Here is a 22,829-nt window from a genome sequence, read left to right on the forward strand (position 1 = left end):
TGCTCCCGCAAAACTGCAGCAGCCCAAGTTCTATTTCCCAAGTCCAAGTTCTAAGAGGTCTGTAATGAACCAGACACTGGCTGGCCTCACTCCCCCACTACTCACCATGCTCCCCCCTGCAGGTCTTCTTGTTCAGTTCATTAAACTGCCCAGGCCTCAGGGCCTTTACACGTGCTGTCTTGGTTGTCTGCCACACTGTGGCTGAGACCTTCGTGTGATTCACTCTTTTGTGTCATTAGACCTTCCCTGACTACGCTTCTTAAAGTAGCATCATGCCCTCCTCCCACACCCACTGTCTGAAAGGATCTTATTTATTGGTTCAACATCCGTCTCCCAACTAGAACGCCTGACTCACAAAAGCGGCGATTGTGTGACATCTTCACCACTAGGCCTTAGCATCAAAACCAGGGCTGACACACTATAGGAGCTTCATAAACCTTTGTAGAATTAGTGAGTGAATCTACTAGGGCTAATGCTGGCTTTGCCGATGCAGCTCAGCCTGGGGAAGAGGACAGTCTTGAAATACGTCTTAGTTATCAGTGTTCTTCCAGCTTCTGAGTAGCCAGGTGGGGAACGCTGCTCCTTAAGGAACTGACTGCTGATTCAAATAAAATACTCTGATTTTGAAGTTTAATTTCCTTTTTGAAATAAAAACTTGATCTTTAGCATTTCCAAAGCCAGGAGAGTCTCTTGGGGCAGAAAAGAGGAGCTCGTTCCATACAGCGATCTCTAATTCACGCCTAAGAGTCAGGACCCAAGTCAGCAGGTCTTACTATGGGCTTCAGACACGAGTGGAGGGCTGCCTCGGATGCCCCACTGCAGGGTTCTCGCGGCACCGGTCCCACGTGACCACAGCAGTCACGGCACGGCAGTCAGGAGCACCTGTGCCAAGGTCCCAACTGCAGAGGTTACTGCCACTCACTAGCTGCTGACCTTCGGCAAGCTGCTTGACCTTTCTAAGCTTCAGGTTCCTCATTTGTAACATGGAGATATTTATAGGACCCATCTTGAGGACGGCTGGGCAGATTAAGTGAAAGGATTAAAAAGTATTCAATAAACGGCGGCTATTATTAGTGCGGGTATCATCTATCTAGGACTGCAGGTGTGGTCCAGGGCCAGACGGTACCCTGCCCGGTGGCAAAGGGAACGGGAGAACACCACTCATCCAGCCGTCCCTGCGATCCTACCAGTGGGGCTCCACCAGGACCAGCACTGGTCTCCCAGGAAGAAGCCCGGCCCTTGGCACAAGCTTATACTCCGCCCCCATGCTTTATCCCAAAGTCCCAGTGACAGGCTCAGGGCACTGAGTATAAAACACATTTCACTAGGGGCGCCTGGATGGCTCAGTCAGTTAAGCGTCTGGCGTCGGCTCAGGTCATGATCTTGCAGTTTATGAGTTTGAGCCCCGCATCAGGCTCTGCGCTGACAGCTTAGAGCCTGGAGCCTGCTTTGGATTCTGTATCTCCCTCTCTTTCTTCCCCTCCCCCACTCCTCTCTCTCTCTCTCTCTCTCTCTCTCTCTCAAGAATAAACATAAAAAAAATTTTAAAAATACACTTAACTAAACAACTTTTGTTTTTAATACTAACAATACATGTTTACTGGAGAATAATTAAGTTCAGATTTTTTTTTTTTTAAGTTTATTTATTTTGAAAGAGAGTCAGTGAGCAGGGGAGGGGCAGAGAGAGAGAATCCCAAACAGGCTCCACACTGCTAGCGTGGAGCCCGAGGTGGGGCTCGAACCCACAAACCAGGAGATCATGACCTGAGCCAAAGTCAGATGCTCAACAAACTGAGGCACCCAGGTGCACCAAGTTCAGATAATTTTTAAAAAAGAAAAAGAAAGAAAACCATTCACAGGTGTACCACTCAAAAGTAACTGACTCCCTGTTAATATTTTGGCATCTGTTCTTCCACACTGTTTTCCATCACATACATGGGCACCAACACATGGTCACTGTGTACATACTGTTTCATTACTGGACACTGTCTTTAATCGCTTCACCATTTACTGTAAATAACACATCATCTTTCACAGCTCAGAGAGACCCACTATCGGATACCTAATTTACTTTATCCACAGCTGGCAGACATTTAGGCAGTTTACGAATTTTCACTATACTGCACCGTAAATGATGCTGCAGTAATGATCACTATAAACACATATGTACATTTACAATTCTCCCCGTAGGACAGATTACTAGAAATTAAGTTCACATTCAAAAGGGTGAGCTGTTTACGTAGCTGCTGTCCCTCAGCCCCCAATCCACCCTTTATGGCTTTGTGATGCTGGGGCTAGGACTCTGCAGGCTTCCCCTGGCCAGCTGGCCCTCTGTTGGGTTCGCCAACAGGGGGCGCTGCAGAAGAACCGGAAACCTGAAGGAGAGAAGGGGCTTGGACCTGGGGGTAGGCTGGCTGCTCCTGTCAGCAAAGGTTCTCCTGCCCAGCGGCCGCTTCCGGTTTCCAGCTCTGTTCAGGGCTCGCAGCACTAGCCAGCCTGCACACCCTCAGAGAGGCCAGATGGCCGCTGTCATTGCTGAGAGGCCTGGCCAAGCCCTCATCCACGCCGCTAGGTTTCACTACCTGCAGCCTCTTGCCTCAGTGCCCCCAGCTCTGCCACTTCTGCACCTACGCTCTGCCTTTCACCCCAAAGTCCCTTATTTGCCTTTCTGTCTTCCGTTTGCCCAGGTCCTTGTACAGCTGATCCTTGAACAACACGGATTTGAACTGCACGGGTCCACTTACGTGGTCTTTTCAATAAAAATACACACAGGACTGTAAATGTGTTTTCCTTACAATTTTTCTGTAACATTCTTTTTCTCTAGCTTACTTTATCATAACACTACAGCATTTAATACATATACAGAAGATGTGTCAATTGACTGTTCTTGATAAGGCTTCTGGTCAACAGTAGGTTTTAATAATGAACTTTGGGGGAGTTAAATGTAGATTTTTGACCGTGTGGGGCGTGCTCCTAACTCCCACATTGTTCCAGGGCCTTCTGTACGTACTCAATTCTGTGAAAATAACTGACATGTTTCTGTCTTCCTTACTGGACCCTGACTGATATGCGGGATCTGTAAATTTTTAGGGCTTCTGGTGTGGACTGCCAAATTACCCTCCGGAAAGGTTTTACCAATTTACATTCTCATAGAGTTTCATAGCTGCCCACTAGCTATGGGGGAAATGAAAGAGGTATTTGCAGGTTAATGTGTTTCTCGGCAACTACGTTATTAGCTACAACTAGGTAGTCTCTTCTTAAAAAATAAATTAAAAAACAAATAGGTGAAAAGAGGTCCCTTATGCTATTTTAAGAAATGCAGAACTATCTTCAGGGCGCCTGGGTGGCTCAGTTGGTTAAACATCTGACTCTTGACTTTGGCTCGGGTCACGATCTTACAGTTCATGGGTTCAAACCCCTCACTGGGCTCCGCACTGATGGCATGGAGCCTGCTTGGGATTCTCTCCCTCTCCCTCTCTCTCTGCCCCTCCCAACTTACACTTGAGCTCTCTCTCAAAATAAATAAACTTAAAAAAAAAAAAAAAAGAAATGCAGAATTATCTTCAACGAAGTCTGATATGTGCAAGGCACTGAATAAGGTCCTGTCCTGTACACGTGTAAATCATCATTTGCACTTGAATGGCCCTCTTTCCCAGGGAGGGAGGCCCTGCCCCACCAGGGCTAAAGAATGAAAGAGGAGGACTGGGGAGCCAGGAAGAGGTTTTTGACCCAGGAGTGCTCTCTGCTGTTGTCAAAGTGAGGATGTTAACAAAACTTCAAGATGCTCATCTACTTACTTTAGGTGTAAGATGATAACAGGTAGGCTGGGAAGGAAAGAAACTGTTTTTTCTCTTTTTTTAAAAGTAATCTCTATACCCAAAGTGGGGCTTGAACGTGACCTATAGATCAAGAGTTTACCGATTCTTCTATCATAGATCATGCTCTACCGACGGAGCCATCCAGGCGCCCCAGAGAGACTCTTATTAGATATTACAAAGCAATAGTGACAAAGGCGAAAGGAGGTAGAGAGACTGCTGGAACCCTCAGAAGTGGAAGGACAGGTGACAGCACCAGCCCCCAAAGAGCAGGAGCAGATCTTGGTTGTCAGGGAGGGGATGGCTGTCACTGAACACAGAGGAATCCTCAAACTTTGGTCGCTGCACCAAACAGCAAGCAGCTGTACTCTTGGATGACCCGTGTTTCTTCCAAGAGCATGGCAAGTACATTCTACTGTATGCTCAGGACACTTACTGAGTGCCCAGAACGGGCTAGCTTCAACAGAAGTTGAGACAGACAGAACACACTTCCTTTCCTACAAAATGTACAAACTGGAAGGAAAACGTGGCATTGGGACAATCTCACGCCTTTGCTAGCAGACAGGTGAATTGGTCCCAAGGTAATCAGCTTTATGCAAGCACATCTGCAGTTCAAAAGCCCAATTAAACATAAAAATTCAGAATCCAACCAGTCCAGAAGTGGAGGACGGTGTCTGATGTATCCTCGGGTCTTGTCCACCCGCATAAAACCCAGCACCCAGAACGGCGGCGCCCGGTTATTACCAGGCACTCAGCAAATATGTGTAGACAAGAGCGAATGAGAGAATGCTCCCCAGTATCCCGATTCCATTGATTTGAGTGGGGTTCAAGAAGAAACATTTGTAATAAGCTCCCTGTTTGACCCGTGCTCTGAAAGCTCAAAGCTAAAATGAGCCAGAGGATTCCAGACAAAACGACTGATCCGTGCGGTCGACGCCAATCCGAGCTCAGTGTTAACCACGTGGCTTACCGTGGATCCTGCTGCACCGTCAGGGACTTGTGCGTAGAACGGTCAATGTGGGATCTCCGCTATTCGGGGAAAATTAAGCAACAGCACATGCTCTGTCAGCGGTGGGCTAGTAGGTCACACCTGTACGTGGCCATCGGGATATTAGCTACCAGCTTTAGAGTAACTCCGTCCGCTAGCTTTAGACGACCTTGCCCACCTGAATACTTGAAACGTACCTGTATAAAACTTCATCAGTGAAGGGACCAACAATTTGGTGGAGAGAGGATGGTTTTCAATCATTTCAAAAAACTTCTGGGTTCGTGGCTGAACAGCAGGGTTGGTCATAAACATGACTTCTACTAGTTTGGCCACCAGATATGGATTTCGGATATAGTTCTGGTTACACAACATCACAACGAGGAACATCACAATGTCCTGAGTACAGGGCTCATAAAGCACCTGAGGAGAGTATCTGAAGAAGGCAAAAAGAGCAAGAAATAAAGCTTGGAAAAACTCCACTTGACTGGATGCTGGGATCATTAAGTAGGGAAGGGGCCAATAGGTCAAGGAGCCAAGATACCGAATTACTTTGAACTTGCGGAGTTTCAAGTGACGGTTTACTTTATAACTAGATAGGTTTCAAATCTATTGGGTCTACTGGCTGAAGCATGTCATATTAACTTATTACGTTTAAGGAAATAAGCCAAAGCCATGATTAAATTATGAGGCAGACTTTACGAAAGATCTTTGCTACCGAAAAGACTTAAAAAAAATTTTTTTAAAGACTGTATTTTTAAGTAATCGCTACACCCAGTGAGGGACTTGAACTCGTAACACTGAGATCAGGGGTTGCATGATCCACTGACTCAGCCAGCCAAGTGCCCCAACAAATTTTTTTGATAGCTGTTTTTTGTTTTTTTGGGGTTTTTTTGTTTTTAAAAAAAACCTCAAATGTCAATTATAAACTCAAACCACTTCTTTGTAAGCTTTCTCCAATTTTATAATTGAGAAAAATTTTGGTACAAAAATACAGATACGGGTATTTCTGACTTTTGAATGTTCACTTAGATATTTATAAACTGTTTGCTCCTTCTGTTTCTCAGAAACACATACTCAATTATTAGAAATTCAACTCAATTTTCACAGAGTACATTCTTAGCAGCATTGTTAATCCTGCTTCTGTCTTGAAGATATTATTGGAACTGGCTTCGTGCCACGGTCGGATTTATTTTTCCAGTCTCCAGGAAGCATTCGGTTACAGCCATCACACAGAATTTCAGGCATAAAATGGAGCTTGGCAATACAGTTCATAATACAATGTACACATTATGCATGAAAACACATTAGAGCGATGGAGTATGTCAAAGGCACTTACTGTACAATAAAAAATAAAAATTCAGCAACATCTTCTACATAAAACTCAGGCAATGCTGCAAAAACCTTGGGGACATCTGAATTTAAAGGCAGTGTTATGCTGTCAAAGAGAATAAAAGCACAAGTTATGAAACAAAAACCTGGGACCGGAAACTATAAGGAACATCACGCGACCATTATGGATAAGTATTTTATGGGGGGGGGGGGGCGGCGGGGGGAACCTCCTTCTATATAATACAGCTATGGGAAAAGGATACAAGCTAAGAGACCAGAACCAGAAATGAGCAGGGAGGAATGAAGACAGCGGGTATACTAGGGCAGGCACGAGAAATGTCTCCTTCTGTTGATTTTCTGTGAAGGTTAATGTAATCAAATACGAAAGAAATAAAAGGGTCATATTTGGTCATTTTATGCAACTCAAGCTGTTTTGAGACAAAAGAGATACAGATATACTTTAAATAATATTTTCCACTCCTACAGAGGGCCTTGGGTCAACCTCACCCACATCGGTGACCCGGAGATTTCGTAGTAACAATAAAATAATAATAACTGGCCGAGTATCTTCTTGGACCCAGTGCTTAAAGGGCCTACCTAATAGCTTGCTATCTCCGGTTTTTAGTTTCTAACTTAGGGATTTCCTTTTCTGTCAATCTACAGCCAGTTGGTAAAAAAGTACTAGGTCAAAATTTAAGTAATAGGTGCGGACATTCCCTTCTTACTGTAATTACGAGGAATCCAAACTATTACTAATCTTGTAGTCTGTATAAAGTACAATCTAGAAATTAAAGAACGGATTAAGTAAGGGCTTGGGTTTTAGCTATCGACTAAAGAACAATGAAGACGACACGGCCCAGACGAGGGAAGAGGAGGTGACGGGGAGGGGGCACACTCACTCGGGATAGGCGGGGTCCAGGATACGGAGCAGCAGCTGGATGAGAAGGCCGTAAAAATTCAGACATCTTCTCAGAAAGCTCTCGTCAAGTAAACCAGCGTCAGCACAGGCCTTGCACCGTACCAGTTTCTGTGGAAGGAGGTATGCCCCCGCCCACACATTAGTTGGGAGCGAGTTGCCCGCAGCGTTGACCGGCCAGGGAACGGGCCAAGAGATGGGAAGTCGAAGTTCTAAGGCTTCGTGAGCTCCATCTCTAACTAGCTAGATAGTAAGCTGGTCATGTGTCAGGAGCTTTCTTTGTTCTGAGAAAAACAAAAGGTACGCCATGCAAACCACTGAGCCCGAAGCTGGGGCTCAAGAAGGTAGTTATTACTGTCATGTTTAAATAGCTCGACTGGGGGACAAGGTTGCCGGGGGAGGCGCTTTGGCGTCAGAGACGGTTCGTGGAAAGAAGCCGGTCAAGTCTGCATCTGAATTCCAGGTCACCACTAATGAGCTGTCCCTGGGCAAAATGCTTGTCCACAGAGGGTCCCACACCTGCCTGGGAGGACGACTGCGAGAAGGAAATGCACGCACGCACGCGCACTGGCACATCGGTTTAAACAGTTTCCGGACTCCTAACATGTCTGTGGCATGAGCGCAGGGGTCTAGGGACACCAGTTAAGGGCCCCTGGTCTATCCTGCATCTCGAGTACGTCTCTTGGCAAATGAAACAAATCTATCTTAACTTGCACCAGAAATCGACGTTACCATGTCCACACATCCTCCTACTAATCAACAGAAAGCAGAACCAGCTGGTAGTCAGTTTTACAATGTGAACAAGCGTGTGAGAAAAATGCGTAAGTCCGCTGTCTACGCTCCCTCGTACAGCCTCCGCCCGCCATCCACCAGCAGAAATCTCCCCGTCTACAGTCAGGGTCTGTGCCGTGGATCGTCTTCGATGGCAAACGGAGAATGAGGGACAAGGGAAGGGGGCCCTCCCACTACCACAAACCCGCTTGGTGGAACATCGTGAAGGCGCGTGGCCGGGCGCGCCGGCGCCTGTGTGTTTTGGGTCGCGGGGCTGGGAGGCAGCAGAGGGGAGGACCCTGCAGACGGGGGAGAGAGGCCGGAGACGTGACACTGAGGGTGATGACACCAGGAAGGATCCGAGTTGTCGCTGGCATGAGCGCGTGCAGATTCCGTGCTGAGATTTAAATATCGTGTTAGACACGGGCGAGGTACCGGCAAGTGGGCAAGTGTAGCGTTTTCTCTTCGGGGAACAGAATCATGAAGGAAAAGGGGACACTGAAGGGCTCCCTCAAGGCACACTTGTGGGTGGGAGGATTATCGTTACGAGGCTCCAATTAACTGTACAAACCTTAAGCTGAGTCTTGCAGCGCTTCAGCATTTCGCGGTGTCTAGTGGCCAGCGGGGAGTCTTTCCATTGGCTTTCGTTATTTTTCAAATCTTCCACGGTTCTAAAACCAAAGACTAACCGTCAGATGCAAGAAGACACAAGGTCCACCTTGTCTGTTCATTGTGACCATCTTGTTGACCCTCAGATTCACATTTCCCCCCTCATTTTAGCATCTTTAAAATCAGAGTGTCTCTTACCATGAACAGGCAGAAATTTTCTTTCTTACTGGTTCCTCAAATAACGAGGTCTTAAAATTGATGGTACTTTAGAGTTAATGAAATACAGTAAGAAACACGTTGTCCCCTTAATTTCCAGAGAGGGGAAAAAAGAAGCCCTTCGTGGAAATTCGAGGTTACTTCGTCTGGTCAATTTACCAAAACGAAAGGCGAGTTCGGTCATGGCAGTTCCTTCTCTTCTTTTGCAATCGTTCCCTCTGCTGGGAATGCTCCTAAGATAGTCTCTGTGGCTTGTTCCTTCACTTCCTTTAGGTGCCGGCCCAAAGATCGCCCGCCAGTCACACTACAGGCCGCACGTTTTAAAGACTGGCCCACGTAATGCGATTTCAACCCCCCTCCATCAAGACATAGAAAACTAGAGGGTTATAAGTTTTTTTGAAACTACACTTTCCCAGACTGCCTCGCTGCCAGCAACTCTGCCCATGACCTAGCTTCCATCAAGAGGTGAGCCCTCATCGAAGGCAGAAGCGGATACTGGGGAGTGGCAGCCACGCGGGTTTTCTGGACGCACAGTGGTGGTGGAGTTTTGCCTGAGCAGGGACAGAGGCCCTACTATCAGGGTGAACCCTGAAGCAGCTTCCCGCCAGGTTAGGATCAAGAGAACTCCTGGTACATACCTGGCTCTCAAAAAAATGGCGATGATTTGATAGCACACTGAAAGTGCCGTGTGGCACCTGTCTAAGCTGCAGATGGCAGGACGAGAGGACACTGAAAGATGCTTAGAAGCACTACGGGAGGGCAGACAGGCCTGACAGCCTGCCTCTAGGGAGCCACACTGGACAGGCACATGGAACAATGAGGAGAAGTGCGAGGCAGCCTTGTCCAGCTTCTGACTGGGTGGTCATGACAATGTGTGGTTGACATATCTGTTCCTTTTTAAGCAAACTGCTATAGAGTTCAATGCACTTGGAATTACTATTTCCCTTCCACATTCTTGGGACATCGTTATTCTATCTACCACAATAGTGACACAATATGGGAGCGTGTGTGCAATGGATCCTGGAGATGCTTGATCAGCAAGAGTGAAGCATGTTAACATCTTTCTATGTAGAACTAAGTTCATCAACACGTTACACCTATCAGAGATCCTGGATTCAAGACTGTCCTGAGTAGCTGGGATGGGTTTTCAATGTGTGCCCAGCTAATTGGCTCAAAGTTGGAATTGACAGTGACCTACGCTGAGTGAAGTTGAGCCATCTGACATCCCCTGTCATAATTCGGAGGAAGGAATCTAACGCTTAAGAAGCTGAGAATACGGGGGGGCCTGGGTGGCTCAGTCAGTTAAGCGTCCACCTTGGGGTCAGGTCATGATCTCGCAGTTTGTGAGTTCGAGCCCTGCGTCGGGCTCTGTGCTGACAGTTCAGAGCCTGGATCCTGCTTCAGATTCTGTGTCTCCCTCTCTCTCTGCACTTCCCCCCCCCCCCCCTCCCCCCCCCCCCCCCCCCCCCCCCCCCCCCACATTCTGTGTATCTCTTCCTCTCTCAAAAATAAATTAAAAACATTAACAAAAAAAAGCTGAGAATATTGGGGCGCCTGGATGGCTCAGTCAGTTGAGTGTCCAACTCTTGGTTTCAGCTCAGGTCATCATCTCACGGTTTGTGAGTTCAAGCCAGGCATCGGGCTCCGTGCTGATGGCTCATAGCCTGCTTAGGATCCTCTCTCTCTCTCTTTGCCCCTCCCCTGCTCTCTCTCTCTCTGCCCCTCCCCTGCTCTCTCTCTCTCAAAATAAATAAATACACTTTAAAAAAAAAAAAAGAAGCTGAGACCATTAATATAGATTAATATAAATATACCAAGTGTGACCAGCTCGGACAACCCCTCTTCCCAATACATGCCCTCTCGCCCCGCCATCCCCTAGACGACATCTCTCCTATCACAGCACCGGAAAGTACACAGGTGAGAGGAACACTGACATCTCTGACCATCCACTGGGAGTTGGAGTGAAAGCGGTAGCTGGTACCATTGAAATGGATCATCCAAAGTCAGTGGAAGAGATGGGATCCCAGGATTCCAAGATGAAGAAGCAAATTCACAATCACAGTTTGAAATGCATATATGCCTCTCAGTAACTGACAGTATAAGCCGATAAAATCAGCAAATATGAGAAAAATGTGAATGATAGATGAACAAACCTGACCTATTGAGACAAAAGTGAAGCTGTGCAATATGCAACACGGAAAGCACATTCTTTCCACATCTATATGGAACGTTTACTTGTGAATGTGAGGCCAGAAAGCAAATTCCACAAAAAGTTCAAAGGACACAAATCAGAACATGTCCTTTTGACCATAATGAAATTTGGCTAGAGATAAAGAGACAAATCCACCGAGAATCCAGAATTTGAACAATACATATTTTCAATAACCCACAGTCAAAAATGAAACAGCAACAATTAGAAAATATTTTGAACTGAACAGTAAAATGTGCCATGCCAAACATGAGGGATGCAGCCAAAACCATGCTTTGGGGAAACGAGACACCTCAAATGCACATAAGAAAGGGCTGAAAATGAATGATTTCAGTACCAACCTCAAGGGGCAATAAAAATATCAACAAGAAAGCAAATTAAACAGAAAGAGAGTAGAAGGACATAATGAAGGTGCTGCAGACATTAAAATGATAGAAAAAAAATATTATGAGCAACTTTAGGCCTATAGATTTTGAAAATTTAGATGTTACAGAGATTTAGCACAAGATGAAATAAAAACCTAAATAGTCCTGTATCTATCAACTGAATACAGCACATAATTAAAAACTTTCCCACAAAGAAAACTCTAATCCCAGACAGCTTCATCAATGAATGTTCCCAAACTTTCAAGAAAGAAATAACATAACTGTTATACAATAAACTCTTCCAAGGATATAAAAAGAGAGAGTATTTCCCAACTCATTCTATATGGCAAGCATAACACTTATACCAAAATCTGAGAAAGACTTAACAAGAAATTACAGGTCAATCTTTCTTTCGAACACAACCTCAAAAATCCCAAACAGAATATTGGCACAATGAATATGAGACATAAAAGCAATATCAATGAGATATAAAAGCTGAGTTTACTCTAGGAAGGGAAGTCTGGTTTAATATCAGAAACCCAGTTGATGTAATTCAACTACATTAACGGAATACAGGAGGGAAAAAAATCTGATCTCTTCAACAACTATGGAAGAAGCATTTAATAAAACTCAACTTCTGTTAGGAATAGCAACTATTAAAATGCTAAAAATAATGCGAAATTTTCTTAATCTGGTAATGAGGATATACAAAGAAGGCTGTCTCTATTCAAGATTGTACTAGAAATTGTAGCCAGTGTTACAAAAAGAGAAAAGGTGTAAGAAAGAAAACTGTCATCATTTACAAACGACACGAATATACATGTAGAAGGAAAATCTTCAGAGTAATCATCTATAGAGTAATCATCAGCATTAACAAGAGATTAGCAAGACAGATAGATAGAGATACACAGTTGCAGATATAGACATGACATACTTTTTCTCACAGCCAGACGTGTACATAGGCCTTGGACCAAATGAAGTGGCCACACTGTTATCATTCCAGAGGACCCATTCAAAAATATTTTTGCTTCCTGTTCCTGTGATTTGTTTAGTTGGAGATGTTGGTACACAGGGAGAAATGCTTAGATTAAGAATCTCAACAAGGTCGCCTGGGTGGCTCAGTTGGTTAAGAATCCCAGCTTCGGCTCAGGTCATGATCTCGCGGCTTGTGAGTTCGAGCCCCGCGTCGGGCTCTGTGCTGACAGCTCAGAGCCTGGAGCCTGCTCTGGATTCTGTGTCTCCCTTTCTCTGCCCCTTCCCCAGCGCTCGCTCTCTCTCTCTCTCTCTCTCTCTCTCTCTCTCAAAAATAAATAAACATTAAAGAAAAAGAAGCTCAACAACGGTGCTGATGAATGTGAAATTGAGGCTACCATCTGGTCATTCTGAATTCTTTATGCCACAAGACAACATGTGAAAAACAGAATTACATGTAGGCAGGAGTAAATGATCTTGTTTATCAAGGGGAACTAGACTTACTGCTTCAGAGTCCAGGGAGGAAGGAGCATGTCTGGAATCCGGGAGATCCTTGAAAGTCCCTCCCGGTCAATACCATGACCAATGGAAAGAGTTAATGGACGTCTAGTGACCACGCATCAAGGGTTGAGAACTCTCAGAAGCCAAAGTTTGGGTCACTTCACCACATAAAGAACTCTGGCTGACCATGGAATGTGGGCGTGGAAGCAGAGGCAGGTGGTGTGCTGTAACGTACATACTCCCCACATTCAAATCTACTGGTCACCTGGGGCGCCCGGGTGGCTCAGTCGGTTAAGCGGCCGACTTCGGCTCAGGTCATGATCTCCCAGTTCGTGGGTTCGAGCCCCGTGTCGGGCTCTGTGCTGACAGCTCAGGGCCTGAAGCCTGCTTCGGATTCTGTGTCTCCCTCTCTCTCTGCACTTCCCCCACTCATGCTCTGCCTCTCTCTCCTTCAAAAATAAATAAACATTAAAGAAATTTAAAAAAAAAATCTACTGGTCACAATGGAACTGCTTGCTCTGCGAGAGCAGTGGTAACTCAGGCGATCCCAGGACATGGATTCAGGCACATACCTATTGAGCTCCCGGATGGCCCGGAGTCTGCGGATGTAGCGACGGCAACTTGGCAGAATAGAGAGGTGGTGGGCGTGCAGGGTAAGAAAAAAGCATTCCGTAGGGAATTTCGGCTCAGAAAATGGAGGCTGATCTCCATCTAGGAAAAATAACATAATTTCCTAAATAAAATCTACTACAAGACTAAATCAGAGAAAAAGCACAGTTAAGACAAAATTACACTTGAATTGTCAAGAAGTTTAAGGATGCTTTTTAAAAAGTACAGACCAGTTATAAGAGGAACAGAATGCCTGCACGCTCTGTCCAAGGAGTAGGGATTCTGCCCCTCTGCTTGAATGTTTACGTAGATGTACCTCGACAATCTTTTGTTCTGTGTCTTCCTGATGTATTTTATAGAACCATTTCTATTATTCAACACGGATCACAAAACATCACCTTAAATCTCAAAATGCTATTAGACTATGTTAATAAGCTACAGATTCCACAGCCATTTCCCCACTGCGGGTAGGTTTGTCATTTGTCATTTTTTCTCTAGTATAAATAGTACCTGGAAGATCTACGTACAAAAACTTACGACCTCACCCCACCCCCAGCATTGGGAGCATATTCTAAAATGTAGCATTACTGACAATGACAGTGTTATAATTTTTGATATAAATCAGAATTCACTAAAGAAACTGATTAAATGCCGTCTATTTCTTCACAAAGTTCCATTCCATCTTATCACTTTGTTTTTGGATAATTTACAGATACACAACCCTAACTTGAATTTCTTTCAATTTGTATCTAATTCCTAGAAGTATGTATATCTTTTCCAAAAAGTGTATTTTATTCCTTAGGTTATATACTGCTTACATTTTTTTTCCCAAACTAAAAGAAAACTGTCTGTTGGTAGCATTTAGCTTGAGCCTTCTACATTTCTAACAATTTTACATTTTGTAAGGCATGATTTTATCAAACATACGACACATATTTTGACCCGTTTTTAAATTTTACATATTCATTTAGTCTCACTCCAGAAAAAGTATATTTACATATTAAGATGCTGTTTATATACATGTTGTCTCTGATGATTTGCTTCATTTCTTAAACCATTATAAATTTGTTTTCTTCATGACTGGGCCAAATCCTGTTTGTTTTTTTCATGTTTTATTTTATATATATATAATATATTAATATTAGTTACATTAATAATTAATATTAATATACAAATATTATATAATATATATTTTTTAATGTTTAACCCTTTGATTCTTCTGGAACTTACTAGTCCATGATATGAGTCCAAGCCTATACCAGTAGCTACTTGTTCAAATCACACTACTCAAATTCTAACTTTATAGGGTGCTTGGGTGGCTCTGTTGGTTAAGTGTTGGACTTCAGCTCAGGTCACTGAACTCACGGTTCGTGGGTTCAAGCCCCGCGTCGGGCTCTGTGTTGACAGCTCAGAGCCTGGAGCCTGCTTCAGATTCTGTGTCTCCCTCTCTCTCTGCCCCGCCCCCCACTCACTCCCTGTCTCTTGCTCTCCAAGATAAATATTAAAAAAATGTTTTTAATAATTAAAAAATACTAATGTTATTGTTCATCATATACTTAGTTGTTTTTTTTTTTTTTTTTTTTTTAAGGTTTATTTATTCTTGTGAGAGAGAGACAGAACATGAGTGAGGGAGGGGCAGAGAGAGGGTGACACAGAATCCAAAGCAGGCTCCAAGCTGTCAGCACAGAGCCTGATGCGGGGCTTAAACTCACGAACCGTGAGAACATGACCTGAGAGGAAGTCGGACCTTTAACCAACTGAGCCACCCAGGTGCCCCTGCTTAATTCTTATTGTAGCTTAAATGTTTTTCTGGAAGGGCACCTGGGTGGCTCAGTCGGTTAAACGTCTGATTTCGGCTTGGGTCATGATTTCATGATTCGTGAGTTCTAGCCCTGCAACGGGCTCTGTACTGACAGTGCAGAGCCTGCTTGGGATTCTCTCTCTCCCTCTCGCTCTCTCTCAAAATTAAATAAATAAATAAACTTAAAAAACAATGTTTTTCTGGAACATGTACACACACCTGATCATGATGCTGCCGGGTAAGCATGGAATCTCTCTCCTATTCCATGAACGATTTTATAATACGTGGAAAAAATAAATGCCAAAGGGTTTTGACATCTGTCATTGACATGTCTTCTAACAAAGAAACAAGATCAACAATCGTAGCACCTTGAAGATATTCCTATTTTAATACCATCAATTCGTCAAGATCTATGAATATTTCATGAGAACTTTAATTGGTATATGCAAACTCTATATAATAATTAGGTCTCCACTATCATTTTTATTGTATTACTTCTTTTTTGTTTTACTGTGAGTACATTTCCTTCCAGTTGCTCTGTGTTTCTATTTGGGTAAATCAAGAACTTTTTTACTGCATTAATTTTTACTGTGTATCTCTGACTCATAAATTCATCTTCTGGAGAAAAAATAACAATTTGTGAGGAATCACTAGCATCCAAATAAAATAAGTTAAAAACAATTTTTCAGGGGCACCTGGGTGGCTCAGTTGGTTAAGTGACTGACTTCCGCTCAGGTCATGATCTCTTGCTTCGTGAGTTCAAGCCCCGCCATTGGGCTCTGTGCTGACAGCTCAGAGCCTGGAGCCTGCTTTGGATTCTGGTCTCCCTCTCTCTTTGCCCCTCTCCTGCTTGCTCTCTCTCTCTCTCTCTCTCTCTCTCTCTCAAAAATAAATAAACATCAAAAAAAATTTTTTTTAAACAGAAAACAATTTTTCAAATAAAAGGGTGGCGCTTTAACGGTCTAATAATGAACGTGTGCGTCACTCACAAAGTTCAGCCAGCCAGTCGTTCACGTCCTCCATAGTCGCGTTCACTCTCGTCTCGTCATTAGGAAGAGTAATCCGACACCTTGGGTGGAATATATACGTGGGGTCCACCGTCTCTAACTTGATCTTTGTACTTAGCTGCTGCAGCACCCAAAGGAAATTCAGCATGAATCCATCTGTAGATACCAATCTATCATCTGTCTGCGAAATACAAAAAAAAAGGGGGGGGGGATTTAAAACAATGATTTAGATGGAAATTTGGGCACAGCTTTATAAGGAGACCGGACATTCACCCCAAAGTTGAAGAGAGGACAAGTATCGTCACCACTGTCCTTCTACTAGCAGGTGCTCTTTGGAGTATTAATCATACGTGAAGCATTTTATACATCCTCTCACTGAATCTTCAGAACAGCCCTTGGAAGTCAGCGCCACTGTCATTCCCATTTTACAGAGGGGGAAACTAAGGCTCAGAGAAGTTAAGTGACTTGCCCAAGATCCTCAAAATTAATTAAGTAGAAACACAATATATGTTGCTTCCTTTCTCTTCTTTATTTTCCCCCAAGAGCATCAAATCCCTAGTTTTGCTCACTACCATTTGGCTAATCGGTTCTCTGGTCAACATCATTAGCCAAGTCCTGTATCAGTAATAGAATAATTGTAATAATGGTAGTTAACATCCATTGAGTGTCCACGGTGCACCAGGCACTGTTCTAACAGCTTTACAGATACTAAATCCACAGGTAGGTACTATTATTACTCCCACTTAGCACGTTGGAAACTGAAGCACAGGGAAATAACTATCTAAGGTCCCACCATCAGGTTAGTAAACAGTGGGGCTACGGCAGGAAGCCCAGGCAGTCTCATGCAGTTCTCTAAACTGGTTTCTTCTTCTGAGTAGGAAGGTCACGCCTTTCGTTCCTTACTTATAAATAATAGAGGAAGGATGCCCTTCTAACTTGTCTACCTTTGCAAAGTCGTCCAAGCCACCAGTCTCCTCACCAGATCTGGTACGCTTACAACCTGGTAACTGGTTGCCGCGGGTCTGCTTCTGTCCCTCCTCCCACAGCACATTTGGTGGCTTCCTTGCCGCAAAAGCCTCCAGTGTTTTCCCATTCCGGCTCTTACCACGTCAGCCCTGGTCTGAGGGAGCCTCTGCCCATCCCGCTAGCCCATGACCCGCCATTCTCTTTCCTGTACACTCTCAGTCACTGACGTCTGCATGTGTAGCTTGTTCCGAAGCTAGTTCATTCCCACCTTTGGTGCTTCACCCGTGTCTAGAAAGCTCTTTTTCCAGCCTTGTGATGGCTGACTTTCACACGAGTCAGGTCTCTGATCACACAGCACCTCCTTAGAAGGGTCTTCCCCACTACCTGATCAAAAATCACTCCCATACCTTCCTCCTGGTACGTCCAGTTACTCTCAATCCTCGACCTTGCTTTACTTGCTTCACGGATTCTAGGACGGCCCGAGATAATATGTTTATGTGTCTACCATTTAGCTTGGAGAACGTAAGCTCCACAGAGGCAGGAAGCTCTTCTATCTTGCTCAACACTGCGTCTCCGTTTGCCAGAACGGTGCCTGGTGTTGTTTCCGAGTAAACACAGGTTAGGTGAATGAATTACACCAAGAAGTAAAAGTCCTTCGGAGTCCTACCTGCATCTGTGCTTTCTTCATATTGGCATTGACCACAGCTGCCATGTACCCGAGAGCCGCCTCGCGGGTTTCACCATTTAACAAAATACTATGCAGAATCTTGAAGAGCTCTTGCTGAAGTTATTTTTTTAAAAGGAAGAAAAAAATTAAAACTTTACTTTAATAAATTGTTCCTTTTGACCTAGACAACAGCTAGGCTTCTTCCGCCTTTCTCTCCTCTACTCTTTCCACTCACGTTAGGAGGAGCTGACTACAAGGGGAACAGAAATGCCCAAATTCAACTGTGTCAAGACGATTCGCGTGGAAGCGGGTTACGGGGTGGGGGGAAGGAGTTGCAGTTGTAGTAAAATAGCCTTCGCCGTTTCCTTGAGGGATAGGATCAAAATTACCTTAATGATGCTATCGTCAGCCTAGGGTCTTGCTGCTAAAGTTTCAGAACTGCAGACACATTGATCTATACTTGGGTCACCAAGGAGCGTATGCAAACTAACAGCGCTCGCTCAGTCTCGTATTTTAAAGGCCTGAGGACAAGCTGGAGAGACGGCCTGGCCACTAACCTCAGAGCCAGTACCCCGTGACGCCACATAGCATTGTGACAGCTCTCATCCAGGGCACAGGTTACTGACATGCAGCTTCTCCTTCACTCATCCTTTGAATGCAATTTTCAAACACCTACCCTTCCCAGCTCCAAGTAGTGCTGCAGTGATTGGCTAACCACGCGAGTGTTTTCCAGGGTAATGGCAGGCCCTGAGAAGTATTTCTCAACCACCTTAGCCTGGAAAGAGAGGGAAACGATTCAACCCGTACACAACACACATGTAGGCAGGGATCTCGACACAAGAGCAGCCGAGTGCAAATGGCCACCGTACTTACATCGTCTTCTGCAAAGACTGAGAAACTGAAGAAAGCCCCCAAATAAGAGAGCCTCTGCAGCTCCCGCCCAGAGCCAGGGCTCAAGGATTTCGGCAACCACAACGGCAAAGAAGCAACCTACGTTTAAAAAAAAAGGAAGAAGCGAATCAAGCTGCTAAGTCGGCAAGTGAGGGGAAAACGTAAGGAACGGAGTTCTCCCCAGCCAACCTGTTCAGCCGGCTCTCAGCCACCAGTACGACGGCTGACAGCGAACACACAAAAACCCAAAGCTCACAATGTGCTAGGAACCCCGTTGGTATTTTCTCGTCTCCGATGGAGGAGCAGGAGAAGCCTCCAACCCCTCTACGTTTTTACAAGATAGTCTCTGAACTTTTATGTTTCAAGAAGCTCTTCGACAGAGTTCAGACGAGCTACTCCTCCACTCTCAAAGGCCAGGTCAAGTTTTCCATAGGACTTGCTTTCCTAGTTACACCATACTTCTACAGAAACCACAAAGGAAGATAAATAACACCATCCCAGGCAGTCACGCGCAGGGTTAACTGACTGAACCGCAGCGAGCGGCCCCGGACGTGCTACCTACATACATCTCATCTAAATGTCCTCTCAGCGATGTCTTTCAGATAATGTTACTCAAGGGAGATCTTCTGAGTTAGACATCCCCCGAATATATGGAAGTCCGTTAGGAGGGCACTCACCAAATTGCACACAGGGTGTGTCTTCCCAAACTTGGTTTCACAGAGCTCACCTAAAGCCTAGAAATAAGATCAGAAAGGGTCGCTTAAGCGTATTTCACCTTAAACTGACTGCCACGTGTAATATCAAGGCACAGCTTTAATGCTGCTAAAAATTTATATGCATTCCTTCCAAAACACTAACAGCTTCACCGCTTTTCTGATGAACCAGTGAATTCCCGCTCAGTGTAAAAACTTCAGATAAAACAGAAATATAAAATGAAGCTAAGAATCATTCATAAACTTTACCCTCTATCGCTATCTTAGTTAATAGCTTGCCAGAGATATTTCTGTGCACACACACACGGAGATAAATGTGTATATTTTTATAAAAAAATGATGTTTTCACTTAACATCTCTCCATGTCAAAAAAGACATGCTTCGTAAACTTTAGATGACCACTCTTTCCAGTGCTAATTGGCACTACAACTAATTACAATCTAAATAAGCAACCAAATTCAGAACATATTTAAAACTATTACATGGAAAAAAAAAATAAAAGTATTACATGGTTTCAAGATCTCTGATGTTTTTGAGAACTCCAACACTTTCCTTTGGAGCTCCAATCATTCTCACATTAGGGAAGCAGGAAAAATTGTTTTTAGGGGCATGAACACAGTTTAACATGGCCATAGTATTCCAATCAAATGCTACTTTAACAGTGAGCTTAATCTTCTGTGATTTGAAGAGAGCTACACAAGTTGCTAAACCAGTCAATGGAAGCTTCTGAGTCGACGCACTTAGGCGCCGATGTGCCTCGAGGTGCCACTGAGGCTCAGAGAGCTACCGCAAAGGAAAAGCTCTCAGTGCCTAGCACAGGGGTTCCCACATGGTGCCGCACAAGAGGATCACCTGGGAAGCTGATCAATGCCCAATGCCACGCCCAATGCCACGCCCAATGGAAAAACCCAATGCCACGCCCCACCCTCACCACACCCATGATGGGGGGGAATCTCGGCTAGGAGCCGGGTGGCGGTATTTTTTGAAGATCCCCAGTTGATTCCAGGGTACGGCAACGCAGGGATGCGCTGAGCCAGAGAATAATCCCGATTGTTTCTGATTCTAGCTGCAGCGGTCTTCCTCTTCCTGCCCCCATTGTCCTTCCTTGCACCGCACTCTCATGGCCATCCGAGCAGCACTAACGGTATAAAATCAAACTATTGTCTGTCATAATGGAGGCCTTTGTCTTTTGACCAAGAACGTTTTGTTGATATCTGACACTAAAAGCTCCTTACCGAAACATCAAGCCACATCAGTCCCCAACAGAAAAGCCCACAGTTCCACGAAGGAACATTTACATAATAGAGTGATAATTAATGTGCACTCATTTCATCACTGAACTCAAACAATCAGATGATCTCACTTCCCTTTATCTGGCACAGACAGGAAAGTGCATAAGGATTAACAGAATTTCATGAGAAACTTGAATAGCATGTGCAGTGGAAGGAGCCTTGACATGTAGCCATTCAAGGTTATTTTTAAAACTAAGAATTCCCATTTCACCTTCTGATTTCCCAGCGCTTAAGACTTTTAGCTCAGTTTTGATTAAGCACACATACTAAAATTGCTGTATTGAAAGAGATCACTGCACCCCTCGTGTACCGCTCCGTGTTAGCATTTATCACGGTGTGATTATCTGATTGTGCTGTTGTGGACTTGAGTTTTGCAGTAGGTCAGGAGCAACTCGCAGAGGGGCACCTTGTCTAAGCAGCCCCGGTATCTGGCACAGAATAGGTCCTCGGTGGGTACCGAGTTAACGGGAAAATGGAATTAAGTCAGTAGGAAGAATGAGTAAAAGGAACAACTCCAGTAAAAATACCAGTGTAACCAGGGCCTTGGCTTACACAAGGTTGTATTTATTCATAGGGCTGGCTCGTTTCATATTTTGATCCTTTTTCCTTCATATTTCTAGAGTGCAAAATAGACATCAGGGTAGTTTTCTCCAAAAATTTCCAAGAAGCAAATTCAGAGAAGAGCCTCCCCCGCCCCCGCCTTTTTTTTCTACCTGGTTCTAGCTGTTTTCACAACAATCAAGGCCCTCGATGGGAATCTAGAGGAAAGTTCTGTCCGTGACTCAACACTTGCTCTTAAGTACCTTACAGAGACGAGCGGATCTGTCTCCCACATGAAGCTTGAAGGGAACGGGGAAGATAAACAAGAAAACTACTGAGGCTTTTCCGTAGAAAGTCACTACATAAAGTTGGACTAGTTTTCCTAGTACAGCTCTACCTTCTTATTTGAATTTGTAGTAGCTTTTTAAAATTTTTTCAGTAACAAAATTTCGTTGCAGTTATTATATGCCTGTTAGGAGAATCAGAAGGACACCGCCCAGAATTGTCATTTTCATAAGCCACGCTAGAAGGGGAAGTGCATTTTAAGGGTGCCTCCCCGACTCCTGTCTAGGGCTCGGATGGGCGGAACACGTCCCAGCGCTAAAACTCTTCACAGCAAACACCACAAGGCCAACGCGATGCTTTCATGTTTTAAATGTGAAAACAAGGTTAATCGCGGACCTGAAAGAAAAGTGTGCGTTAAAATAATCTGGAAGAAAAGCATCTAACGAATGGCTTAAAGAAAAAGAGCCAAGTTTTACCATGAGGGGGTATTTAAAGTAGTCACTATCGAGGGAGCACTCTTTGGCAGCGAGAGCCAGGCCTTGTAAAATGGGGATAAAGATCTGTAAGAAAAAAAATAAATCAGAACTGTAAGTTCAGGAAAACGTAAGAACAGGAGGCATGTTAAATAAAGTGCCAAATCTGAATGCCCAAGCATTTCCACCTTCCCCAGGGAAAACCTGTTTTGTTTGTAAAGGGGTCTAGTATCTAGCGATGGTGTGTGGCTCTGTCCTTCGACGAGGCTAACCACAAAGTAATATAGCTGAATTTTCCAGAAGTAACAGGATTCGGTGAGTCCTAATTCTCTGGCAGGACTCCGAGGGACTCAGCAGAAACTCACAATTTTCGAGCCTGTTCTAGGAGTCCCCAAGGGGTCCTCACCTTATCAACTCAATTCTGTACATCTCAGCAATGAATAGGTTTCTGATTACCAAGCACCTGTAATCTGTACAGAAGCTAGACTAAATGTTCCAATATTTTCCCAGCTCTATCAGTATCTTGAAAAAGTCTTTGCTGCCGCTCTCCCACCTCCATCTGATTCTTCTCATCTCTCCCTATTTATTTTGAAGAGAACAAGAAAAATAAACCTGTAATGGATCTTAGTATCGTGATATTAACTTTAATTATGCAGAGTAAAAAGACGGTTGATAAATGTTGAAAATATAAAAGAAAACTTGATTAGAATGACTTACCTCCATGCGTGGTATAATTAATACAATAACGTTGAGATCAGAGCTTAAGGAGGGCACCTATATTTATTTTTACACGTTTATCACTAATGCCAGGGCACATTATCACCACGTAAGATCTGCTCAGTACAACTCATCTTCAAATGTCACAACGCGCTCACTGATTGACACACTTAGGGA

The 22,829-nt window shown here is 44.3% G+C and overlaps 1 protein-coding gene across 3 annotated transcripts in view; it reads right to left on the reverse strand.

Moving 5' to 3' along the window:
• The window catches only part of UBE4B (ubiquitination factor E4B), a 120,310-nt gene that overhangs the window by 19,294 nt on the left and 78,187 nt on the right, over window positions 1–22,829 (reverse strand). For all 3 annotated transcript variants that reach the window (XM_049618150.1, XM_049618147.1, XM_049618148.1), the window contains 11 exons: window positions 21,939–22,022; window positions 19,310–19,366; window positions 18,615–18,731; window positions 18,418–18,516; window positions 17,742–17,855; window positions 16,091–16,289; window positions 13,264–13,402; window positions 8,391–8,490; window positions 7,032–7,159; window positions 6,140–6,238; window positions 5,001–5,236 (listed from right to left, as the gene is read on the reverse strand). In XM_049618150.1, coding sequence (XP_049474107.1) covers window positions 5,001–5,236; window positions 6,140–6,238; window positions 7,032–7,159; window positions 8,391–8,490; window positions 13,264–13,402; window positions 16,091–16,289; window positions 17,742–17,855; window positions 18,418–18,516; window positions 18,615–18,731; window positions 19,310–19,366; window positions 21,939–22,022 — 1,372 coding nt within the window. The remainder of the gene's footprint in view (window positions 1–5,000; window positions 5,237–6,139; window positions 6,239–7,031; window positions 7,160–8,390; window positions 8,491–13,263; window positions 13,403–16,090; window positions 16,290–17,741; window positions 17,856–18,417; window positions 18,517–18,614; window positions 18,732–19,309; window positions 19,367–21,938; window positions 22,023–22,829) is intronic.

Source organism: Panthera uncia, assembly GCF_023721935.1.
Source record: "Panthera uncia isolate 11264 chromosome C1 unlocalized genomic scaffold, Puncia_PCG_1.0 HiC_scaffold_4, whole genome shotgun sequence".
Taxonomy (NCBI): domain Eukaryota; kingdom Metazoa; phylum Chordata; class Mammalia; order Carnivora; family Felidae; genus Panthera; species Panthera uncia.